This window comes from Manis pentadactyla, chromosome 7 (assembly GCF_030020395.1).
Source record: "Manis pentadactyla isolate mManPen7 chromosome 7, mManPen7.hap1, whole genome shotgun sequence".
NCBI lineage: Eukaryota > Metazoa > Chordata > Mammalia > Pholidota > Manidae > Manis > Manis pentadactyla.
The window spans coordinates 114,770,139-114,794,351 of record NC_080025.1 but is presented as its reverse complement, the minus strand read 5'-3'; the positions used below and the strand labels follow the sequence as shown (position 1 = coordinate 114,794,351).

Sequence of the window (24,213 nt, the reverse complement as noted above, 5' to 3'; positions counted from 1 at the left end):
CAAAAAATGCAAATTAGAACAATGATTAGAAATAAATTTTTTTGATTGACCATATTAGGGAAGATAGAAAAAAAGATAATCTTCCATTCTGGCAAAGAAATGGGGAAATGGACATGCCCATAATGGGCAAGCCTAGCTGGTTCTTCTGTAAATTGGTGCTTACTTTCTAGCAAGGAGTATGTACCAAAAATATATTTACATTTTGATCCCGCAATTCTTTGATGACTACAACCTAAAAAAAAAAAAAAATTAAGGCTGTGAACCTACACACACACACACACAAAGTTTGGAATTTTTTTTCAACTATCTTAAAACTGTGTAGCAGTATATGATTTTTTTTTCTTATCTGTATTTCCTACTTTTTCAAAACTGGTTTTAAAAATTCCTTAAAAAAAATGTTTGAAATCATTTACCTTAAAATGGCAGAAACTGTTCAACTCTATGATTAACAGTCAATAGTCAGAACCTTATATAATTTGATATAGAATGCAAAGAATCTGACGAAGACAGGTATTTAAAACTGAGTGACCAAAATCAAAGACAATAAAAACAAATAATAGTTCAGATGACTATCAAATATTTTATCATTCAGTCCACAAAGCTGAATTTGGTGCCTCAATTTGTTGCAGGGAAAGATGAGAGCTAACTCATTACTTGAAGAAACCACTTGAGGTGAATGGACATTCACAGAAATATCAAACTGATGTTAAAAGATGCCAATTTTTAACATAATAGTATGCTGAATTACTTTCATCTTCTTGGATATGTTCTTTTTACTTGAACTTTTATTATTGTAATATCTATTTTTCTAAAACAATATATTCTTAAATGTAGAATCTTTTAATAGCCCAAAGGGACAGGTTAAAAGTATTTACAGACTATTACCACTACTTGAAACTATATCTAGAGAACAAAGGCTAATCAAGGAGGGAAACATTTACAGATTTGGGTTAAAACAGATCAGTAAAGAAAATAGGACACAGTAGGTTCAATAGAAATGGGGAGTGACGCAATCTCATGAGAGACAGCAAAGAGGGGACTATAAATTAAGAATAACCATTTGCATCTAATTAAAAGAGGCTTCCTAAATGAAAGGCATTATGTTTGTGGAAACACTTCTATCTCATGGTATGTATTTCATTTAAAATCAAATTAAGGCATATAATAAATTATTCTACTAATCTAGACAAGCGCACGGCTTAACATGAACTCAAAATAATAAAATAAATATATTAGTGATAAGAATAATACATATGATTATATATCAACTATACTTCAAAAAAAAGCTACTAGAAAAAGAATACATGTGAAAATTATTTTTAGAACTAAATAAATAATAAAGGCAACATCTCTAAATACTTTCTCCACCAAGAATGCCACACAAAAGTAGAAATGCTTTATTCCATGTAATCATAAATTTGGAAGGTTTTTTGAAATATAGAGAAATGTTTTATATAAGATTATTAAGTGATTCAAATCTCACAGAAATATAAATGTATTTAAGAAATACTATAATAGCATCATATACTATACTATATATATAGCACTATAAATACTACAACAGCATTTCTGTCTTTTTCCTATTAGTTCAGTATGGTAGACACTAGACACACATGGTTATATAAATTTAAGTTTAAATAAATTAAAACTAAATAAAAGCAAACAATAGCTTCTGATCATGGTTGACACAATGTGGTGAGACAGTTCAGGAATGGTTATCCCTATTTTATAGATAAAGATCCATGTCAAAGAAATAAAATGCCTTGCCTGATATGTAGGTACATGGCAGATCCATGAACTGAAACCAGACTAAAGTCTCAGCTGGACAGAGGTCATACTTGTTGAAAAAAAAAAAGCCCTATATAGCTTCCATTCAAAATACAATTGGACATAATTCAACACAAGGTAATTGAATACAATAATTACTGCTAGACTTTTCTCAAGCTTTGAGTAATCATATTACTAAAAACTATAGTGCTCCCACTATATCTTTTTTAAACTGACTGGATATAAACAATCTCCAAAAACACTTTGTATTAAATTTTAGGCAAGTGTTAACTGCAACGGGCTAACCGCATTTATCAATAAAGAATAATAGCCCAAAAAATAGAAGAGGAGGGAATACTTCCAAACTCATTGTATGAAGCCAGCATCACTATAACACCAAAACCAGGTAAAGACACCAAAAAAATACAGAACTACAGACCAATATCCCTGATGAACATAGATGCAAAAATACTCAACAAAGTATTAGCAAACTGAATTCAAAAATACACCAAGAGGATCAAACACCATGATCAAATAGGATTCATTCCAGGGATGCAAGGATGGCACGACATTAGAAAATCTATGAACATCATCCACCACATCAACAAATAGAAGGACAAAAACCACATAATCATTTCCATAGGTGTTGAAAAAGCATTCAACAAAATTCAATATACATTCATGATAAAAGCTCTCAACAAAATGGTTATAGAGGGCAAGTACCTCAACATAATAAAGGCCATATACGACAAACCCACAGCCAACATCATACTTAATAGCGAGAAGCTGAAAGCTTTCCCCTAAAATCGGGAACAAGACAGGGATGCCCACTCTCCCCGCTTTTATTCAACATAGTACTGGAGGTCCTGGCCACAGTATTCAGACAACACAAAGAAATAAAGGGCATCCAGACTGGTAAGGAAGAAGTCAAACTGTTACTGTTTGCAGATGACATGATAGTGTATATAAAAAACCCTAAGGAATCCACTCCCAAACTACTAGAACTAATATCTGAATTCAGCATAGTTGCAGGATACAAAATTAATACACAGAAATCTATTGCATTCCTATACACTAACGATGAACTAGCAGAAAGAGAAATCAGGAAAACAACTCCATTCACAATTGCATCAAAAAGAATAAAATATCTAGGAATAAACCTACCAAGGAAGTGAAAGACCTATACCCTGAAAACTACAAGATACTCTTAAGAGAAATTAAAGTAGGGCACTAATAAATGGAAATTCATTCCACGCTCTTGGGTAGGAAGAAGTGATATTGTCAAAATGGTCATCCTGCCTAAAGCAATCTACAGATTCAATGCAATATCTATCAAAATACCAACAGCATTCTTCAACGAACTGGAACAAATAGTTTTAAAATTCATATGGAACCACAAAGACCCCGAATAGCCAAAGCAATCCTGAGAAGGAAGAATAAAGAGGGGGGGGGGATCTCGCTCCCCAACTTCAAGCTCTACTACAAAGCCACAGTAACCAAGACAATTTGGTACTGACACAAGAACAGACCCATAGACCAGGGGAACAGAGTAGAGAGTCCAGATATTAACCCTAGCATATATGGTCAATTAATATATGATAAAGGGGCCATGGGTAAACAATGAGCAAATGACAGCCTCTTCAATAGTTGGTGTTGGCAAAATTGGACAGCTACATGTAAGAGAATGAAACTGGATTTCTGTCTAACGCCATACACAAAAGTAAACTCAAAATGGATCAAAGACCTGAATGTAAGTCATGAAACCATAAAACTCTTAGAAGAAAATATAGGCAAAACTCTCTTGAATATAAACATGAGCAACTTTTTCATGAACATATCTCCCCAGGCAGGGGAAACAAAATAAAAAATGAACAAGTGGGACTAGATCAAAGTAAAAAGCTTCTGTACAAAAAAGGACACCATCAGTAGAGCAAAAAGGCATCCTGTAGTATGGGAGAATATATTCATAAATGACATCTCCAATAAGGGTTGACATCCAAAATATACAAAGAGCTCATGTACCTCAACAAACAAAAAAGCAAACAAGCCAATTAAAAAGTGGGCAAAGAACCTAAACAGACAGTTCTCCAAAGAAGAAATTCAGATGGCTAACAGGCACATGAAAAGATGCTCCACATTTCTTATCATCAGATAAATGCAAATTAAAACCACAATGAGATATTACCTCACACCAGTTTGGATGGCCACCATCCAAAAGACAAACAACAAGAAATGCTGGTGAGGTTGTGGAGAAAGGGGAACCCTCCTACACTGCTGGTGGGAATGCAAATTAGTTCAACCATTGTGGAAAGCAGTATGGAGGTTCCTCAAAAAACTAAAAATAGAAATACCATTTGACCCAGGAATTCCACTTCTAGGAATTTACCCTAAGAATGCAGCAGTCCAGTTTCAAAAAGACATATGCACCCCTATGTTAATTGCAGCACTATTTACAATAGCCAAGTAATGGAAGCAATCTAAGTGTCCATCAGTAGATGAATGGTTAAAGAAGATGTGGTACATATACATAATGGCATATTATTCAGCCATAAGAAGAAAACAAAACCTACCATTTGCAACAACATGGATAGAGCTAGAGGGTATTATGCTCAACGAAATAAGCCAGGTGGAAAAAGACAAGTATCAAATGATTTCACTGATCTGTGGAGTATAAGAACAAAGAAAAAACTGAAGCAACAACAGCAGCAGACTCACAAAACCCAAGAATGGACTAACTGTTGCCAAAGGGAAAGGGTCTGGGGAGGATGGGTGGGAAGGGAGGGATAGGGGGAAAAAGGGGCATTATGATTAGCACATGTAAGGTGATGGGGGTGGGGCACGGGGAAGGCAGTATAGCACAGAGAAGATAAGTAGTGATTCTACAGCATCTTACTATGCTGATGGACAATGACTGTAATGGGGTATGTGCTGGGGACTTGATAATGGGGGAAATCTAGTAACCACAATGTTGCTCATGTAATTGTATATTAATGATACCAAAAAAAAAAGAACAATAGCAAATGTGTAATATATTCAGTAAATCAATCATTTAAAAACCTACTTAACCAGTTAGATAGTTTGGGTGAATGTGCTATAGCTGTCAAGTTAATCAATGTCCAATACCTGGCCCATATACAGTAGGCAGAATGGAATTTAACTTACTCTATTTTAGGCAAGAAAATATTGGATATGAAGCAGTATTTTTAGGAGGTCTTTGACATATATGAAAAGATGATTATTAGACTGGTTTGAGCATACAAAGCAATTTAAATAAGCCACTGCTTTAATGGTAAAACAATTTTGGAAGAGTAAGAGTCCTGAATTAACTTTAATCTTTCTTTAATTCCTTGAGGTTTCTGAGTCTATAACTTGCCTTGAAAAAACATATACTATACTTTATTATAAACAAAATAATTATGCCTTATTTAAAATAGAGTGGCTGAATTTCCCCCTTTGTCCAGTTGGATATATCCTGCTTAGCCAAGAAGAACAGAACACGCATACCTACCTTTCATCCACATCTCACTAGATAGTAATTCATCCTCCTCCTCCTCCTTGGTCAAACGCCAATACCATCCCTTATCATATTCTAGCAGAGACTTGCCCAACACTTCTATTATCAAATAATTCAGAGCAAAAAAGGTCCTCAAAGATCATAAATGACTCTAATGGTCCTCTGCAAATAGCTGCATATAAGGAGCACTACAGTATTAACAGGCTTGACAAATGCAACCAGGACCTCCTAGGCAGCCTACGGGCAGCAGGAGAAAAGCCTGTGTCGGTCTGTCCCTGTGAGGGGCTTTATGGTTCTGATCATAGTTTGGAGAGCTAGTTTCAATAAACAGCAGGCACCTATAGGGTTTGTTGCAGTGCACACTGAACTGGCAAAGATCATCCCTCTAATAGTTGTTCAAGATCATGGCTTTAAATTTTCATGATAGCCTCACTTGTAGGCAGAATTTCTTTGTGTTCTATTTTTAATACTAGGCAAGGAATAAAAATAGCTCAAATTGATTTAGTAGGAATCAAAAACACCTGAACTAAACTGAGGGAATTAAATGAAATACAAGCAAAATCTGCGCTTGGAAAGGGATTTTTTTTTTTGCAAATCTATAAGCCATAGCACACTGTTCTTTAGGCAGTGTGCTATGAACGTGTCATTAAAGCCATTAGGAGGCATTCTGTAACATGGACATGCACACAGTAGGTGATCATGGATATTTATTGTCCACATGTATTATAATTTATTTTAAATGAAACAACTGACTTCTGGTTTAATATACAGAATAAGCTGCCAAGTCTATCTCCCTTCTCTTCCTTTGTCTTAAAACTAATAGAATTACATCAGTGTTGGGAATTTAAAAAAAAAAAGTACCAGCAGAAGACCAGAAAGTTTAAGAAACCAGCTAGAAAGTGAGCAGATGAAAGGGCAGACTGACAAACAAGAATATGGAAAACTTCAGCCCCAAATTCCGGCAGTAAATTCTTCCTACAGAACACAAAGTGCAAGGATGGGCCATGGTATAGTCATCAGGGGAATTAATTACAATCTACCACTGAGAATGGAATGGCCTGTAAAACACCTATTTCTCTCCTACCCTCTCCAAGTAAAAGAGCATTTCATAGAAACGGCTTTTGCCCCCAGGACAGTCTGAGAAGTGCATTATTCATCTAAGAAAACAAGTCATCTGTCTGGAGAAAGCATACAATATGGATGTAGGAATGCAAAAGATAAGCAGAGCAGAGTTTAGAGTGAACTCCCAGCCTCAATTACAGATTTACAAGTTAAGTCAGCTATGTCAAAATAACATTGTCTTTATTTTGGCCATGGTGGCAACTTGATGCACTCAATCCTAAAGTGGAGACCCTAAGTGAAGCCTGCCTGTCAGCACATTCCTATATAAGGGAGAAGTTTACTGCTGAAAGAAACATACACAACCATGCATAAATATTTACCCTAGCTACTAGGCCTATAATTGGCCTAGTCCTTCATTCATATACTGAAACAACAACCAAAAAATATCAGATGTCTGAAGAAAACCAACAGCATAAATAACAATAAAAAAGACTAACCAATGTAACCAGTGGCAAGAGATGACATGGGTAATTCAGGAAACAGAAGATAGCTTTAAGAATCTTCTAATTTGTATCCTTGGAAAGAGTTTGGGAGCTCCATAAAATATAAGTAGCCTCCTAGTAGTTTTTTAAGAGCCATCATTTATAGCAGAGAATCAATAGATAGAAAAAAAATAAGTATGTTCATTACTTGAGCAAACAAGATAAGCACTAACAGCTCAAAATAATAGTAGAACTAGCAAAAATCGGTGATGGTGAAAAAATATACTAGATATACTAACCTTTTTATAGCAAGGAGTCAACATGTTCTAATCATAGTTGATGAATCAAAAAATATAACAGCATGGTTCATAAAATAACTCCTGTAGGAGTTCAGAGGAAACAACCAGTTACTTGCTGGCAAAATGACATTACTTAAATGCAGTTTATTTTTAAAAGTTTGTGTGTGGAGGCAGCCAAAATATTCAGGATTCCTTTTTGGTTCATGAACTGGCACATCAACTAGCATATACTGTTGACTCTTAGACAACGTGGGGGTTAGGGGTACTGACCTCCTGCACAGTCGAAAATCTGCATATAACTTTTGACTCCCCCAAAATATAACTATGAATAGCCTACTGTTGACCAGAAGCTTTACCAGTAACACAAACAGTGGATTAATGCATGCTTTGTATGTTATATGTATTGCACTGTATTCCTACAATCAAGTAAGCTAGAGAAAATAAAATGTTGCTAAGAAAATCATAAGGAAGAAAAAATACATTTGCAGTACTATACAATGCCTATTGAAAAAAAAACCAGGACAGAGAGTATTTTATTCTCCATTTTCAAGAGGACTAAAACATAGAACCTGTAAAAGTTATTTTCATCTTATCTTTTTGGACAATCATATATATACTTTTCAAAGTCTTGTGCAGGAATCGTTTAATTTCTGTAGGGTATTTTAAAAAAAATCTAATTCAACTATGGGGTTGAGGTGGATTAAAAACTGAATGTGCTTAAAGTAAATATTAAAGACAATACAAAATGAAGATGTCAGAATCATCAATATGCTATTAAGAACTATGGATTTTATTATCTCTCATTCACCAAATCAGCAGCTGATTTGAACTCTGGGAAACTGTGTAATTAGTGAGAGAATGATTTCTTCTTCTTATACAGGTTCAGAAAGTACTTCAGTATTTCTACTCTTGGCTTTGCCTTTTTTCAATTATATTATTTACATACTGTTGAAAATACTGACCAGATATATCAGTATAACCTAAACTGAATTAGTCACAATTTTAAGGATTGTTTTTTATATTTAAAGTTGGTTTGAAAGTTAAAACTAGAATTTAATAAGAATAATGAACTTGGTAAGAATAATGAAGCATCTGAATTTTAGTGTGAATCAAATAATGAGTACCTACTAAATTCAGCATTTAAATAGTAATGGTTAATAAGGCTTTAATAATACTAGTACTCTTAGTACTTCTTTAATACAACTGCCTTTACTAACACAAACTATGATTTATAAATACATGGTAACCACAGACTTTGTGCTAATTTAAAAGAAATGCTTATAGGAAATATATTGTTGTTAACTATATTTCAGCATTAAGTAGAAGAAAAAGAATATGAACTATTGTTCAATCTTGATATTTTGATGTATTTCAAATGACTGTTCTAGGGAACAGCTGTCTTCAAAAATTTCATTTAAGATGGAAACACATGAAATCAAATATTGATATATATTACCAATTCAGAATAAGAAACAGAAATAATTTAATATAACACATGGAAGCACTTTACTTATTTAAAAATACTAAATCATATCAAAGAAATGGTTAACTAGTAACACGATGACAAGTCATTAAGTGTATTACAAGATGCAAATATTGTTAAAATATATGTGCATATTTAATGCATGGATTAAAGTCATCAAGTATTCTGTACAGTGTCATTTAATTTAACAAATGATAATAAGGTATTTATAAATGCAATCTTCATAGAAGAGTAAACATCTCTAAAAATACTTCCAGCAACTCACACTATAGTAAATGTCTTTATCGTTCCTCTATCTCACAAATCTTTTTACTCCTGAAATACTTATAGGACATATCAGAGACTAAGTGTGACATAAAACTTTACAGACCTTCTGCAGTTCAACCATGTATCTATCTGATATTCATGTGTTACCAGGTACAAAATTCAGTCAAGCAAGTTAGTTGCATTTTGTAGACAGAACTCCAGAAATATTATATTATGGAAATCATCTTACCTCTACACTCAATTTACTCAAAACAAATGGTTTCTATAGACACAGTTTTGTCTTTCACACACATACACACAACAGCCAGATAAATAGGTACAATTACAGCAAATATGATCACAGAGCACAAAATCATGTCTTCCTCAGACTCTTAATTATTACATTCAACTTTACAGCAAACTATAAGGGTACCAAATATTTCTTTCAGTAATAAATGCTTTTGCATACTACCTTGTAGCACTTAGAAAAGTATATTTACATTTGCATATACATATATTTTAAAACAAGATAGAATGTTCATTTTTTAATAGTTATGCTTTAGAACAGTGCTTAATTTTCAATGAAAATATAGATTAGCTGAGGATCTTGTTAAGATGTAGACTGTAATTCAAAAAGTGTAGGGAGGGCCTGAGATTCTGCATTAAATAATTCACAGGTGATGCTGCTGGCCCATGGGATACACTGTGCACAGAGGTTTTAAACAAGTGTTTTCTAATCTTGACTAATCATTTTAATCTCCTGGAGCACTTGGTAGAAATACAGATTTTTTCTGATCTTTTCACTGAAAATAATAATCTCTATGCTTTGTGTGAGACTCAGGAAAATTGGCCCAGAGGGATACCTAAGTTTGGAAAACAATGATTTAGAGACTAGTAAACTTCAGAAAAACTCTCTCCATTCATCAATGTCTATTTCCAACAATTTTTACATACTTCAGAAACTTTTCTTTATCAGTAAGTAAAAATAACCAATAGATGGTAGGTGGAGAAAAAAATATTGATTATTGCTTACCATTATGTTTTCACTTAAAATTGTACTTCCTTCCTGATTCTATGAAGAGATATTAAAAGTATGAATGACAAAAGAAAACAAAATTCCACAGAGGCAAAACAAAATATTACTCTTTAATGCACTTACTGTATGCCAGACACTATGCTAGAAGCACCTGTGCACATTTCTTATTAGGTAGCATGGAAAACTGAAATTATTTTCTCCCAAGGTAATTGTAATCTAGCAAAGAAAAAGATGGTACAGCTTTCCATTCCATACAGATTTTATGGTAGTAAGATTAGACTACCTTATCTAGCACATGATATGGACTCTATGAACTCTGCCACCCCAGGCAGCGGAAAAGAGGGAAAGACTTGTGTGGGCAAAGGCATAGAGGTGGGAAAGGCTTGGGCATATTTAGTCAGAGTGAACATTTGAATATTTTTAAGAGACAGATAAAAATTGGGAGGAATAGGAAGGCACGTGGCAGAAGGCGGAGATTTTAGAAAATAGCACAGATTAAAGAATGCCAAATAAGTGTTTCAACTGTCAAACAGGAGAGATTTAGTGAGAGTAAAGTGTTGGTTCAAAAAATCTAAGGAAATGTAAATAGGAGAAATATAGGAAGTTGTCAAAATCGAAAAAAACAAAAACAAAAACCAAATTTTTGAGAGATGAATTGGAACATTGCCTAGTGATTGTGAAATCCATTTTATGTAGTCTGAAGTGGGTAGGCTGAAAATCCCTGGTTATTAGGAGGTGGAGAAAATGAAGTCAAGATGTTCAAGGTAGCTAAGATGATTCAAATATTCAGGTATTCTTTTAATGTTGGGGGATGGAAGAAAAGCTTTCTTTTAAATGATGTTTGTAGTGGAGTAATTCAAAACCCAGAAAAATGCTACCAGTAGTGTAATGTAAAGGAGAGATCTTTGAGTCAGACTTGAATTTTGATTTCAGCTTAATCACTTACTAAAACATGACCCTCAACAAGTTATTTTACTTCTCAGCTATGCTCAGTTTCCTCAAGAGAAAAAAATAGGTCTACACAGGTATAATAAAATTTACTGCAAAGCATTGTTATACCTTAAATAGTGGGCTTCTGCCAAAGTGACCACTTCTGATTTTGCTTCATAAAATCTCACATACTTTATACTTCCACCAAAATCCCAGTAAAGGGCAAAACAGAAAAACAATTCAATACGGTTTGGAGAGCTTCAACAAATTTGCTTAGCAGGGAACTGAAAACTAAAAAAAAGAAAAGGATTTTTGGTCAGCAAGTTAAACAATTATTTTCAGTAATGATGTAAAGGAGAACTCACTCAGAAGTCACAAAACTGTTGAGAGAGAATATACTTTCAATCTTTTAGAAGCAATGCCTGAAATTCTATTTAAGGTCCACTTTGTGAAGCAGAAATACTAGCTGTTATAAACAGACAACAAAACCAAGGTCCCTATTTTGTCTTTTATATGCATTTATATGTATGTATGAATGTATTTACAGTTTTCCTTATGCTTTACTTCTGATTTACAACAGAAAGCTTTTTTAGTTTAGGGAGGTGTTATCCTGCTGTATCTTTGTATTCATATTGCATGGTACTAATTGCAGAACTAAGCAGGTAAATGTATGTCACAGGGCAATTTCAGTGGTTGATTTACTAGGTTGCTCTTAAAATTTAAAACTGTCAATACAGTGAGAAAGAGACTATCATAATATTTCTGCATATATTTCATTCTGGTTACATGTTCTGTTTCACTAAAAGGTTTTTTTCAAAAAGTTGAAAGCTTTATTTTATTAATCACTAAAAATTAACCAATTACTTAAAAAGTTCAAGATCTTAATGTTATCTAAATGTTTCATAAAATAATTCTTCAGCTTTTTATTAACCCATGTTAAATTTCTGAGGGAAAGGAGTGAATGCTCACATTGTGGCTATGTTATTAGAGTCTCTTAGGAGAAAATAGCTGCTAAGCTTTAACTTCAATGAGTAGATATTATTTTGGAAAGTAATATCATAAAGTAGTAAAGCTATCATAACAATGATGAATGTACTCTTCCCTTCATACTGTTTATCCTAGAAACAGGAATCCTTAAAAGGTGATATAAAGTTCAAATTTAGATGTCATGATACTGGGGGAGAGGGATACAATAGTAGTCACAAGGCTTAAACTGATTAAACAAATAACCTAAGAGAGGTAATAACCTAGCTATGAGTTTACTCATCTTTATATTTCCATCCAACTCAGATGAAAAGTGGGTTTCCATTCCCCTTAAGATGAACTATATCCTTCTGTGCCCTTAATGCCAGCATGCTCCCTGCCATCATTTTTCAGACATAGTTTCCATTCTATTTTTTTCCTTCTTGCATTTTTAATCTTTTCATTTCTACTGCAATCTCTCTGCAAGACCTTTCTTCAGTTATTCTCTCTCTTAGGCCCCCATTCTGTCATTTCCCTTTTAATCAGCATTTTTCCCACAGGACTAGTGTATACTACTTGTCATCTCTACATATACTCTCTTAGTTACCATTCAAGATACTGACATAAACTATATTCTGCTGAAAACAGTCTCCCCAAATCTAACGATTTTCTTCATGTCTCATCCCATAATGAGATGTTAACACCACCCTTTAGTCAGTGATAATGGTTTCAAAAATCTCTAAGCTTAGAAAGAAAGAAAAAAAATCTCTTCTATTGCCCTTTGACTGCTGGCTCTTGGTTCTCTACTCTCTTATAGATACACTTTCTTTACTGGTTCTTTTTTTTCCCACTATTCAGTGTCTTGTCTTGGAACTTCTCTATGGTTGTCTTCCTCTTTATAAGCTCCTTCAAAATAAGGACACTAGCCTGCCTTTGGCATGCAAAAATACATCATTTCTAACTCACTGCCAACTGCCTGCTGAACATGGATATCCCACTGGCAATGCAAACATATTTCTCAAACAACACTTTTATCACTTCCAACTTCCTACCATCAAACCTACTATTTTTTCTGTGTTCTAGATATCACCTGGTTCACAATTAACTAAATACAAATATCCAGGCACAAAATTCCAGGGATCTCTATTATTTCTTGTTTTGTTTCTCTAATTGTCAACATGCCTTTTAAAATCAAAGTGTTATATTCTCCCTTAAATCTGTCTTTTTATTTCCTTATCTTATCCTTCCCCTAATTAAGATGATCTTTTTATTTTTGACAACATGCTTTAACACAGACACATAAACTCCAATATTTTTCTAGTTCCAATCACTTTTTCCTACTGATATCCAAGATATCTTTAAGTAAGACAGTCTGGTTATAACCACTTCTTTCCTCAAAGTCTTATAGAATAAAAAAAAGTCATTCAGTACTTCAAATTTTGGCTTTGGTCTATATATTTAAAGAATACAAGCTTTCCCATAAAGTTTTCTTATTCCCCAGATATAATCCACTATACTCTACATGAAAACCACCTATCCTTTTCTCTTCTCTTCTATCTTTTCTTCGTCTGTTCCCAATGCCTGGAATACTCTCTATACTTCTAATGTGATGAACTTCTCTACTTTTGGAGTTTTCTTTTTTTTCTAAACTTCACCTCAAATAAACCTCTCCCATCTACCTGCCCTTAATTCCTCAATACTCTGATTAAATCTCTCTTTACAGTTTGCACTAATATTTAAGTTCTAAATCATATATTTCCCATCTTCATAGTCTACATTGCTCAAATATAGGTAATCAGTCATTATTTTACTGAAAACTTTTGTATCATTGGAAGTATACATAATACATATTCAGTGTATAAGTACTAAATGGAACTGAGTGTAAGGGGGCGAAGTATAATTCCAAAATGTGGATTGCCTAAGTATAAACATTACAAGATCAAAAGAGGGATTAATAAATTCAGACTAAATTGGTGAAAAAAGTATTCAAGGGAGATTGTAATTGAACTGAGGTTGTATACAGTAGAATTTGATAAGCAGAAAATGAAAAAGGAGGATATACTACAAAATGATAAAAACACAAGGAAAATAATAGAAAAAAATGGAATATTGCATATTTGGGAACAGAAAGTAGATAAATCAGTCAGACACAACATTCCTGTTTATGAAATAATAGGAGATAAGGTTGGGAAAGGAAAATCACAGTTTGGCAGAGGCACATGACTGCAAGGCTAAGGTTTGTAAAACTACCCAGCAGACACTGGGCAGCCATTAAAGACTGTGTGCAGTTATAAGAAAGAGGAACAGGAGCAATTATTTATCTTATGATGACAGCAATTTAAGAAGAACAGTATCTTCTAATAAACAATGGTGGAATTGATTGTTCCAGATACTTCGTAGGGTTTTTCCAGAACCACAATTTCCAAACAGAATTCTAAATTCTGTATTCATTTCCATAGCTTTAAGTAGTTAATTTACAACAAGTGCTATGAATATGTTTTACATGATCAAAGTTGTATGTTGCTGACTTAGCATTTTCATCTGATCAATTCGAGCATCCAGTCTGATGCTTTATATGTTTGATATTTCAATATTAGACTTACAGTATTGCCTCGCCCCTTTATCTTTGTATTTTAAGATTAGGATGGCATGAAAGACCTATTGAACAATTAATTATTCTCAATTGTTAAGATATATTATCTGATGCATAGGACACAGACAACCTGAGAATCTGGGGAAATCTGTTTGGTTGTCTCTTTAGATCAACTGATCCTAGTTAGGTATGTAGTCTAAATAAAGGGAAAATTATTTTAAAGGATTAAGAGTTTGTAACCAAGAAGTTTACTCCATTAAACATTAGGATATAAATTTGGAATTTCCTGTATACCTTTGAAAAATAAGTATTTTATTCTAGCTCAAATGCTAATAAAAGAATGCAAGTAACTAAGTTAACAGTATCAGATTTCACGGTTCACTTTAAAATGTTCCTTGGGGGAATCACTGGAGACCCTTGAATTTTTATTTTCTAAATTTCAACTTATAAATAAAACTATCTCATAGATCTAATTGACCTTAAAAGTGTCCTTAACAAAACACAAGTAGCTAAGTAAAATGTATGATAATTTCAAAAGTTATCATGGAATCTACCTGGTTTTTGAAATCTTTTCAAAGGTAAATGTGATCAGCGACATCTGGAAAAAACTGAATGATTTCCTTATTTGACAGATAAATAGAATTAAAATTAAGATACACAGCCTGCCAAAATAAATACATATGAACCATGGCTCAAGACTAAAGCCTACCAGATCATCAATAGCTCCCTCTTGAATTCAACTGAGTAATGCATATTAGTCACTTAGATTCTTTATCACTGTTTTCTCAACTGTAAAATAAAGAAGTTTCAGTAGATGAACCACAAGGCTTCTCTTAGCTGTGATATTATATCTGTCTGTACAGGCTAGAAACGCATATTGGGTACACATTCCCTTCTCTTTATTTTGGCAGTCCAGTAGCAGGGTACAGATCTAACACAGCAGAGTGACTACTCAGGTAATATATAAAGAGGGAAGGGCAAGCATGCAAAAAAAAAGTGTATTTTCTAGCTTTCAGAGAGTATAAAAGATATGCAACTATGTGCAAAAGGATTTAGGGAGAAATAGGGATAAGACAACAGCACACTTGTTATTCATATTATTTTATTTCTTTATTTTAATTTTGTATTAATTATGCATCAGAAGAGTATTCATTGTGTGCATATATGATACTTTAGAAATATTAAATCCTTAAACCTTAAGCTTGTTCATCAAATTTTGATAAACACTCTTCTGTCAACACTTTCTCCCACTAAAACTATATAAACACAGGTGAACTTCTGAATTATGCTTAATTATGCTCAGAATTTATCTGAGATATTTACTTGACGCCTACTATTCAGTGAATATCTTTTAAGATACTCTTATTTAAGAGTACTTAATGTAAGAAGTCTTAAGTTATCTTACTGTCATTCTATATTGTCTGATTTAAGCCAAAATTTTAACATACATAATTCTAAATTAAAATTAAAATTAATTTAGATATTAAATTATTATTCTTAAAATAGTAAATATACAACTTATATATTCTGGAATGTGATGGTAGAACTTTAAATTTGAAAGGTAGATTACTTCTGCCAATATTACAAAATATCTCACAATATCTCTCCTAAAAGAGAACAGATGGAAGATCTATGGCAGTGGGAATCATGACCTCAAAGAAAAGAGCTTAGGAACATGGTTGCAAGAAACTTAGCATTTCATGTTCTTCTTTATGTTAAATATGACAAAAGTGCCATCTAGAAATTCTTAACTTTGTATAAGAATCTGTTGTCTATCTGACCAGTAGTATGAATCTATTTGCACCAAATTTATTACATTATGATAAGGAATATGATTAATTGGAAGTAAACAAGTGCAATTTCATCTAAGTTGTATGGTGCATTATATGATTATATAATGACAGAACTCTGATAAATAGTAAGTTATCTGAATTCACTGGAAGAAGATTTAAAGTACATCATGCATTTCCAGGTTTAAGTTTTAATGCCAATGGGAATCATGTGTTGCTTCACATGACATCTTATATGTTGAAATTATACAAAAAATCTGATCATTGAGAAGTATTTTAGAAATAAATATATTGCTGCATGAATGGTAGCAGTAATAAAAATTTCACTATATAAATTGTTAAGCCTGTGCATAGCAAGTAACTCACTTGCCTAATTAAATTATAAGTGTAAAAATTTCAAAGAGAAAAATGAGCTGCTTTTACTGAGAAAAATGAAGTTTTTATTGATAGAACTCAATAATACATATGCATATTCTTTTACATAATTCATCATTTAGATATGTATGTTTAGGTGTATTTGTGTGTATGTGCACACTCATGAGCTATGAAGGTTTATACACTAGGATGAATTGGTTCTTGTGTCTTTTGCTTATTATTATATTAAAATAAAGTGATATAGAAATATAAAAGGAACAGCAGTACAAATAATAAGTATGGAATACACATTTTATTAGTGGTGTTTAGAAATATGCAAGAAGTATATAGTGAACTCTGTAGTTAGTGCAGATTAAATTTCTTATTTGTAGAGACTATCACTAACTGCTTATTACAAATGACTTTAAGATGTGAAAGGAAAAATACAGTCTGAGTGGGCACCATAAATTCACATTATTTCTACATACATATTCCAATGTGTGTATCAATTTATTTGATGAAAAATATATTAACAACAACAAAAACAGATAACTAAGTAAATAATCCTTTCATCAGCCCCTGAAATGCTCTGGTGAATCATCAAGGGGAGTAAATTATTCATTATAAATTTCAAAGAGGAATCTCCATTGAAAAAGCTCTGCTACTGGTCCTTCTTGGAACCAATATCAAGAGAATTCATAGCAATCTCAAATATTGCAATAAGAAGGTGAGAGGCAATCACTCAGGGGAGGTGTCTAGAATGAACTGAGCTCAGGGAGCTGCATCCCAGTTTAGTGAGGTATGGAAAGATAATTATTAATAGCTTGAATTATACTAACAAAGGAAAAGATTAATCAAGAAGTTGCATATAAATGTCAGCCAAGGCTTTAAAAACAGAAACCTTTATTCTATTTCTGATGAAGAATCTGGTCAGTAGCCCTAAACATGGTCACAATATTATAGCTTTATGGCATTAACAGAATCAGCTGTAACATAAATGTTTGAAATATTTGATTATCTTGAGGTTTATTTCATGCCAAAGAATCTGGTATAGCGCCAATAATATCATAATAGTAAATAAACACTTCTCAAAATGAACATAATGAATAAACAACTTTAATTTGCATGTTTCATAAGAAATTCAAAGTTATACTAATACAACTTTACCCTCACATTAAAGAGTTAAATCTTGCAATATAGGTTTTATAGGAAGGACTCTCCAAAAACGTTTCCATATTATCCCTGGCTAACTGTCTCCAGCAAGTTAGTTAAAATTATCAAAATTATCAATACTATTAATAAATAGTAATGTATCTTTAACTTTTAAAAATTTCTGCCAATATATTTATACTAGAGAAAGGACAAAAACATTGGTGATAATCCGGCATTGCTACATGTATTTCCTAACTTCATATTTTCATGTGCTTTAGCTGGTTACAGACAACTGAGGGGACAATCAGTTTTCTTAACATTCTTTAGCTATGGATTTCCTTGGCTGCAAGAAGACATTCTTTAAGGCTGGTGAAACCAGGTTGTTTCTTTTCCACTTAGTTATCTTCAACTTAACAAATCAGAAAACATTTCGATAACACTGATTTTTGTGAGTAAATAAGTCAGTGTTAAATTAATGAATATAAAGACTTTATTTAAGGAACATTTCCATCCGTCTTAGTCATGACCCAAGGTATAATGACCAATGCTTCTTACTTAGTAGTGTTATTACCAAATATATATTTAAATTTACATCAAACAGAATTGCCTCTTCAGTCCAAGCAAGAGTATATTGATGCTACTATAGATACTGACTTACCATTGACTGCATACTTTCTAAGCATTATTCATCATGCTAATACTTTTCAGGCTTATCAAATTTTGTCCTAATTACCACCTTATGAGATAGATACTATTATTATCCTAATTTTACAAACTGAGCACATGAGTTTATAAAAAGGTCAAATAATTTGTCCAATATTCAATTTAAAAAGCTGATTCCAGAGCTCATAGGATAGATTATTTGGTGCTGGGTAGAATTTATATAAAGTCTAAGAAGAGAGATGAATTTGGAACAGAAAATAAGAGATTCTTTAAAATTGTCACTTTCCCCTTCTTTTTATTTCTTTGAATCCACAATTGCCATAAAAAAGAAACAAACAGGAGGGAATCATAACAGATTAAAGGTCTGTAGAAGGAAAGATCCAACGTGGTTGATGCAATTTAATTCTACCAAGGCCAGCCAAGCCTCATTTTTAGTTTGTAGGTCCAACAAAGTTTGTTCATCAAAATATTCATTTGACCCAGTGCTAAAGGTTTTGAATACAAGAGCCAAAAGACAAAGATGCTAAGCATTCAACATAATTGCCGTAGCAGCGAGAGCTAACAGGCAGAGTCCTATGTAAAATAGTATTCACTTAGGTGTAAAAACCTGTAGGCAAGACTAACAATAAGATAATCTGCAGGTAGGCGTTAATGAGGCCATTCAGGCAGATGAGGTGTCAACAAGGTCTAGTTATTGAGGAGTGAACTTAGGTTACAATTGTGTAGTAGGGAAACCAAAGAATGTGAAATTTAGGGTCTTGACAGAGCCATTGTAAAGCTATTTGATATATGAGGCAAAAAGAAAGGCACCTGTGTTATTACTAAAGTTTGTAAGAAGTGAAGATTTTCCAAATTAGAGTTAAATATACATGATTTGAAAAAACTGAGTGGGAAATGCAAGTATTAAAAAGTAACCTCTCACAATGAAGCTCTCTTACTGTGACACTCTTGTTCTTTAAAGCCAAACTTAATGCTTTCTCCTATAAAATTCAAAGTTATAATAATACTACTAGTAGAATATTAAACTATGTAACCCATGGAAACCAAACATTCCTTTTAAATACAACTGGTAGACAGAATTAAAGATGACAATTTTCAGGTAGAAATGATATAAATAAGAACAATTACTCAGTATTGCGATGAATTAGTAGACAAACAATAAATATAATCTATTAGTGGGTACATAGCAGCATCAATACTGTTCAACAACATAGTAAGGAGGCACCTACTTAGATGACACCTAATGTCTGATGTCTACTTTTGTACCAAAACACTGAAAATACTCCTCTGAAATATATTCTTATTCCATTTTTGTTAAGAACTTAATAGAATGACCTGGGAGAGGACAGTATGAGGGAGAGCTTTGACATCTGTTTAATATTAAACATGTAACATTATTTATTTATTTAAGGTAATTGAGCTTTAACCTACTTTTTGTAATTATAAATGCTTTTTTTCTCCCCCTGGAAATTTATGGCACTTTACTTTGGGCTTGTTAATAAATTTACAAGATTTTTATTTTTTAAATGAAGAAGGGAGTAAAATTAATGTAATCTACCAATTTAGAACACATGGAAAATTTTGGCGTTATTTTTGTGTGAAGGCTGATCAACCATGGAAGTAATATGTGTGGTATTAAACCGATCCATTGATAGGGCATTATGTAAGATCTCTTAAAAATATGAGATTACAATAATTCACAATTTATTACAAATGTCAGTTATTTAGATTATAAAGGAACCTCGCTGGCTTTAGATGCCCCTTTCCATACTTTCTACACCTTTCTGCTTTTTAACCAACCAGTAATCTCATGGTCGTCCAGAAATCGGTTGAGTACCACCCTGGCATATTGATACTTACAAAATTTAATAAATACTAAGAGAGAGCTATGCCCACTGAGTTGAAATTGTCAACAATGAATAATAGATAATAATATTTGTTTTAGTTTCATCTTCATTTTAAATCACATTATGTCACCAGTTTACCTTGCAGGAAGTTTATATCTAATGTAGTCACTAAAGGAAAATAAGCACCAACAATAATGTTCAATGTTTCCCTTCTGTTGTGAAGCAAAGGAGCATCATTTGCTAAGTTACTGAGTGGCTAATTTGCGGCATTAAGTTTGGTGTATGGCAGGGACAGCAAACACTTGCTCTGTGCACCTCCCCAGCAGACCTCACCGATTCATCCTGTACTCTTCCTAGTCTGAGAGACTAATGGCAGGCTCAGGCTCAAATAACAACCTCAGGCTTCCATTCAACATAGCACTCAAGGCAGCCATGAACAGTTTGGGATATCTTTGGAAAGCACTGGTGATGGCAAGAGAAATTAAAATGGCTGCTGATGAATCCTCTGGTTCTTTTTCGCTCTGAAGTTACGTCAGTGAAAATGTAAGATCTGATGCTGTAGATTTGTTTTTACAATAGAAGAGAATATGATTTATTTTAATGGCAGAAGTAATTTAAGGTAAAGAACAAACACTATTAGTAGCTAAACCAGTTTACTCTTCACTCTAATAATGAAAATAATTTTTCCATTGGGATTATTTTTGGAAAAGTGCTACCAATTAGGAATACAGCCTTTTCCATTTTTAATACACTATTTTTCTATGAAAAAACATATTTTTTGGATGAATCTTCTAAGTATAATTTTTGAAGGTTAACTTAAATGTATCTATAAAATATACAGAGTATATAGAATTATTTTAGTCTTTCACATAAATGTAAATCATTTCAGCAAAACTTACCATTACTTTTTAATTTTTGTTGTTTTTTTCAAATATTACTATTGCAAAGAAAGCTCAAGAGAGGAAAACACTTTAGGATTCAAATTAATTAAACTTCCAACTAGTTCATTTCAGATAATTATGGAACCTGTATTTATGTACAAAATTTATTACCAACCCTCTGCATTCCTTATTTCTATAAAATAGTACATTATTGTTGTTTCCATTTCTATTTTTGTCTGGCACCTATCATTTAAAAAATGTTTCATGCTTATGTATTTTCCATGAAGAATATCATTCCAGATTAATTTGACACTATTTTTATGAAGAAAAATCAATATATGAAATTAGATATTTCTTCTTCATTCATATTTTCATGTATTAAATCAATACATGAAATTATATATTTCTTTTTCATTCAGAAGACAATGATTATTTTTTTGTAGAGTCTTAATGGTGTTGTGTTCTATCAATTATAAACTAGGAAATATGTATATAGTAGTAAAAAAATAAATTTTGTGGTGAATCAATTTTGGAATACTCTAGTCTAAGGAAACAAAATAAGTACATCAATTCTTAAGGGTACAAGCAAAAATTCTACATATGAGAATTTGTGACATATTTAGAGATTCCTTAAGATTAGCAGTAGTATCCACTTTAAATAGAAACGTGAACTTTCTTTATTTAAAAATTCTTCAATGGTCACTTCAAGATTGCTATTCATTTCCAAGACTAACTGGTATGTGAAATGGGTCATGAAAGCAATGTTCATTGAATATTATAGTCTAAAAAGACAAATTGCACTCTAGTGACAGAATATATAAAAAAGGCCTTGACGTATTTATATGGTAACTTGAAGACATGGAATAACAACTTTTCCCTAAAATATGTATACTGTATCTATCCATAATCTCTATCCATTTATTTTTTGCATATCAAAACTATCTCATCAAATATTCCTAAAAGTCCAAAAAAAATGTAGTGATAAAGCCATATGCCTTTAGATATTTAAGGTAAACTCTAATGTCATCAATTCACAGAAACTGTGAACTGTATATCTGATGAAACATAACTGAAATGACAATACAAGAAGTAACAGAAAACCAACTAATTACATTTGGATCTTAACATTAGTCATCTTTTTGATTATCTGGGTCAATGGAAAGGAATGGCTAGTAGAAAATCACAGATAATCTACTTAATAGGATTGAGTCTATGGCCTTGTGCTTAGTAGGCGAATTTCTAGTTGCCCAGTGAAACTTACTGCAAATGTGTTGTGAGGATGCCCATCACCAGAAGAGTGGCCACAGACACATAATTTTGTTTCTGGAAGCAATTCCTAGATTAAACAAAGAAAATCAGGAGTTGGCTTTTTTTTTTGTCCAATCTGAAGGTTTATGTTAATAATGTACATTATATCATTTAAAAATATTTTTTGTATTATCTTTGTATGTTAACACTGACTACTCCATCTTTGTTTCATAGTTAATAATAGTATAGATTTTTAAAACAGGAGTAATTTGACAGATGTGAAGTTGAAGTTTTGAACACAATGAATTAACCACTAACCAAAAAATTCATTGATTATCTACTGTGACCTTGACTGAAGGAATCTCACTTCCCATTTCTAAGCTAAAATTATGGCCAATGTTAATGAATAATCCTATAGATTTAAATGGTCATGTGATTTTAGAGTATGGGATTTGTATTTGTCCTTACAACTTTATCATTTTCTCTTTTTGAAAAAGCTAATTATTGACTTGTAGTCAGTTATAACCATGCCTTGGCCATAACACAAATACTTCCATTAAGTATATATTTAAGACTACAGAGCCAAACTCCATAATCTCTGTTAAAACCTGTTAAATTGCACCATTTACACTGTAAACTACTCTATACACTCAAGTATATAGTTTGCATTTTTTATCTGTAAAAGCAAAGTGATTATTTATTGATAAATGACATGGGATGTCATTTTTTTACCTAAGTAGCATCAGACATTTCAAAGATTTTGTCTGAAGGGCAAAAGGATTACCTGCATTTGAATAGACCATGTGACAATACATCCTCAGACTTCATCTATGATATGAAAGGATGATCCCCATTCATAAAATACACAAGGGAAGTTATATCAGAAAAGAAAAAAAAGCAAGGAGAGATGCGGTAGGGGTGTCAGGGAGTATTTGTAGTAGTTTGATGCATGTAAATATTACATCTTATAAATAATTCTTTTCAAATACATCTCTGAAGTTCAGGGGCTCTGTTTAAGAAATGGATTGTATATGCTTCACACGACTATATGCCATTTTCTTCAAGATAAGAGCAACATTAATTCAAACAGGAAAAACTGCTTCCAAAATATTCCTTTCCTTCAGTTTCCTGTGAAGAAGTATGATACCTGACACTGGCAGATGAGGACTAGGGAAAAGATGTTCAAGTTATTTTTTTTTACTGTCAGAATCCAACAAACACATTTTCATCTAAATTATTTTGTCAACAGCCTTGTAGTACACTTGCTAACCTTATTTGGCACCAGTGCATAATTAGATACACAGGGGTGTGACTCCAATTGAAGGTGTTGGCATTGTAGCACTCTGTGAAAATATTAACTATGAGGTTAACTCCAATTTTCTCTTCTTTAATTAAATGCACATGGTACTAATGAGGTAACCTACTGTTCCTTGATAGCACTAATTAGCTAAGAGGAGAGTACACTCTCACACTGCAATTTAAACCTAAAAATAAGGTTGAAATATGCTAATTGCAGGCAATTTAAAACAGTACAAGTTGAAGAACTATTCATAATAAGAGAAACTGACTGCTTTACAGCTAGGCAGCTGTAACTTTGGTTAAAATCAAAACAAGCCACATGATTTTTGGACTGCTATTTAACAAGGTCATAAGTATCCTAAAAAAAATGAAATGCTACTCCATACCACAGCAATGAATCAGACTAACAGAAATCCTCAGTTTGGCAGTCATCTATGTAAAACCAAAAATAAGTGAGCATCACAAGAACTCCAAAGGTGCCAAGACAATATTCATATTTAATATTGAAAACTATAATCCATAAATAAGCAACAGTTCCTTAAATTCTTTCAGGAGCACCCAAAGTAAGTAAAATATTGTAATTTGTGTCTCCAACATAGACAAA

General features: G+C 32.6%; 1 protein-coding gene across 13 annotated transcripts in view; it reads right to left on the bottom strand.

Moving 5' to 3' along the window:
• FOXP2 (forkhead box P2) overlaps positions 1-24,213 on the bottom strand; it is a 585,514-nt gene that overhangs the window by 98,517 nt on the left and 462,784 nt on the right. For 9 of the 13 annotated variants that reach the window (XM_057504682.1, XM_057504685.1, XM_057504683.1 and 6 more), the window contains one exon: positions 22,324-22,398. The exons of the other annotated variants lie outside the window; for them this stretch is intronic. In XM_057504682.1, coding sequence (XP_057360665.1) covers positions 22,324-22,398 — 75 coding nt within the window. The remainder of the gene's footprint in view (positions 1-22,323; positions 22,399-24,213) is intronic. 13 annotated transcript variants of the gene reach the window in all.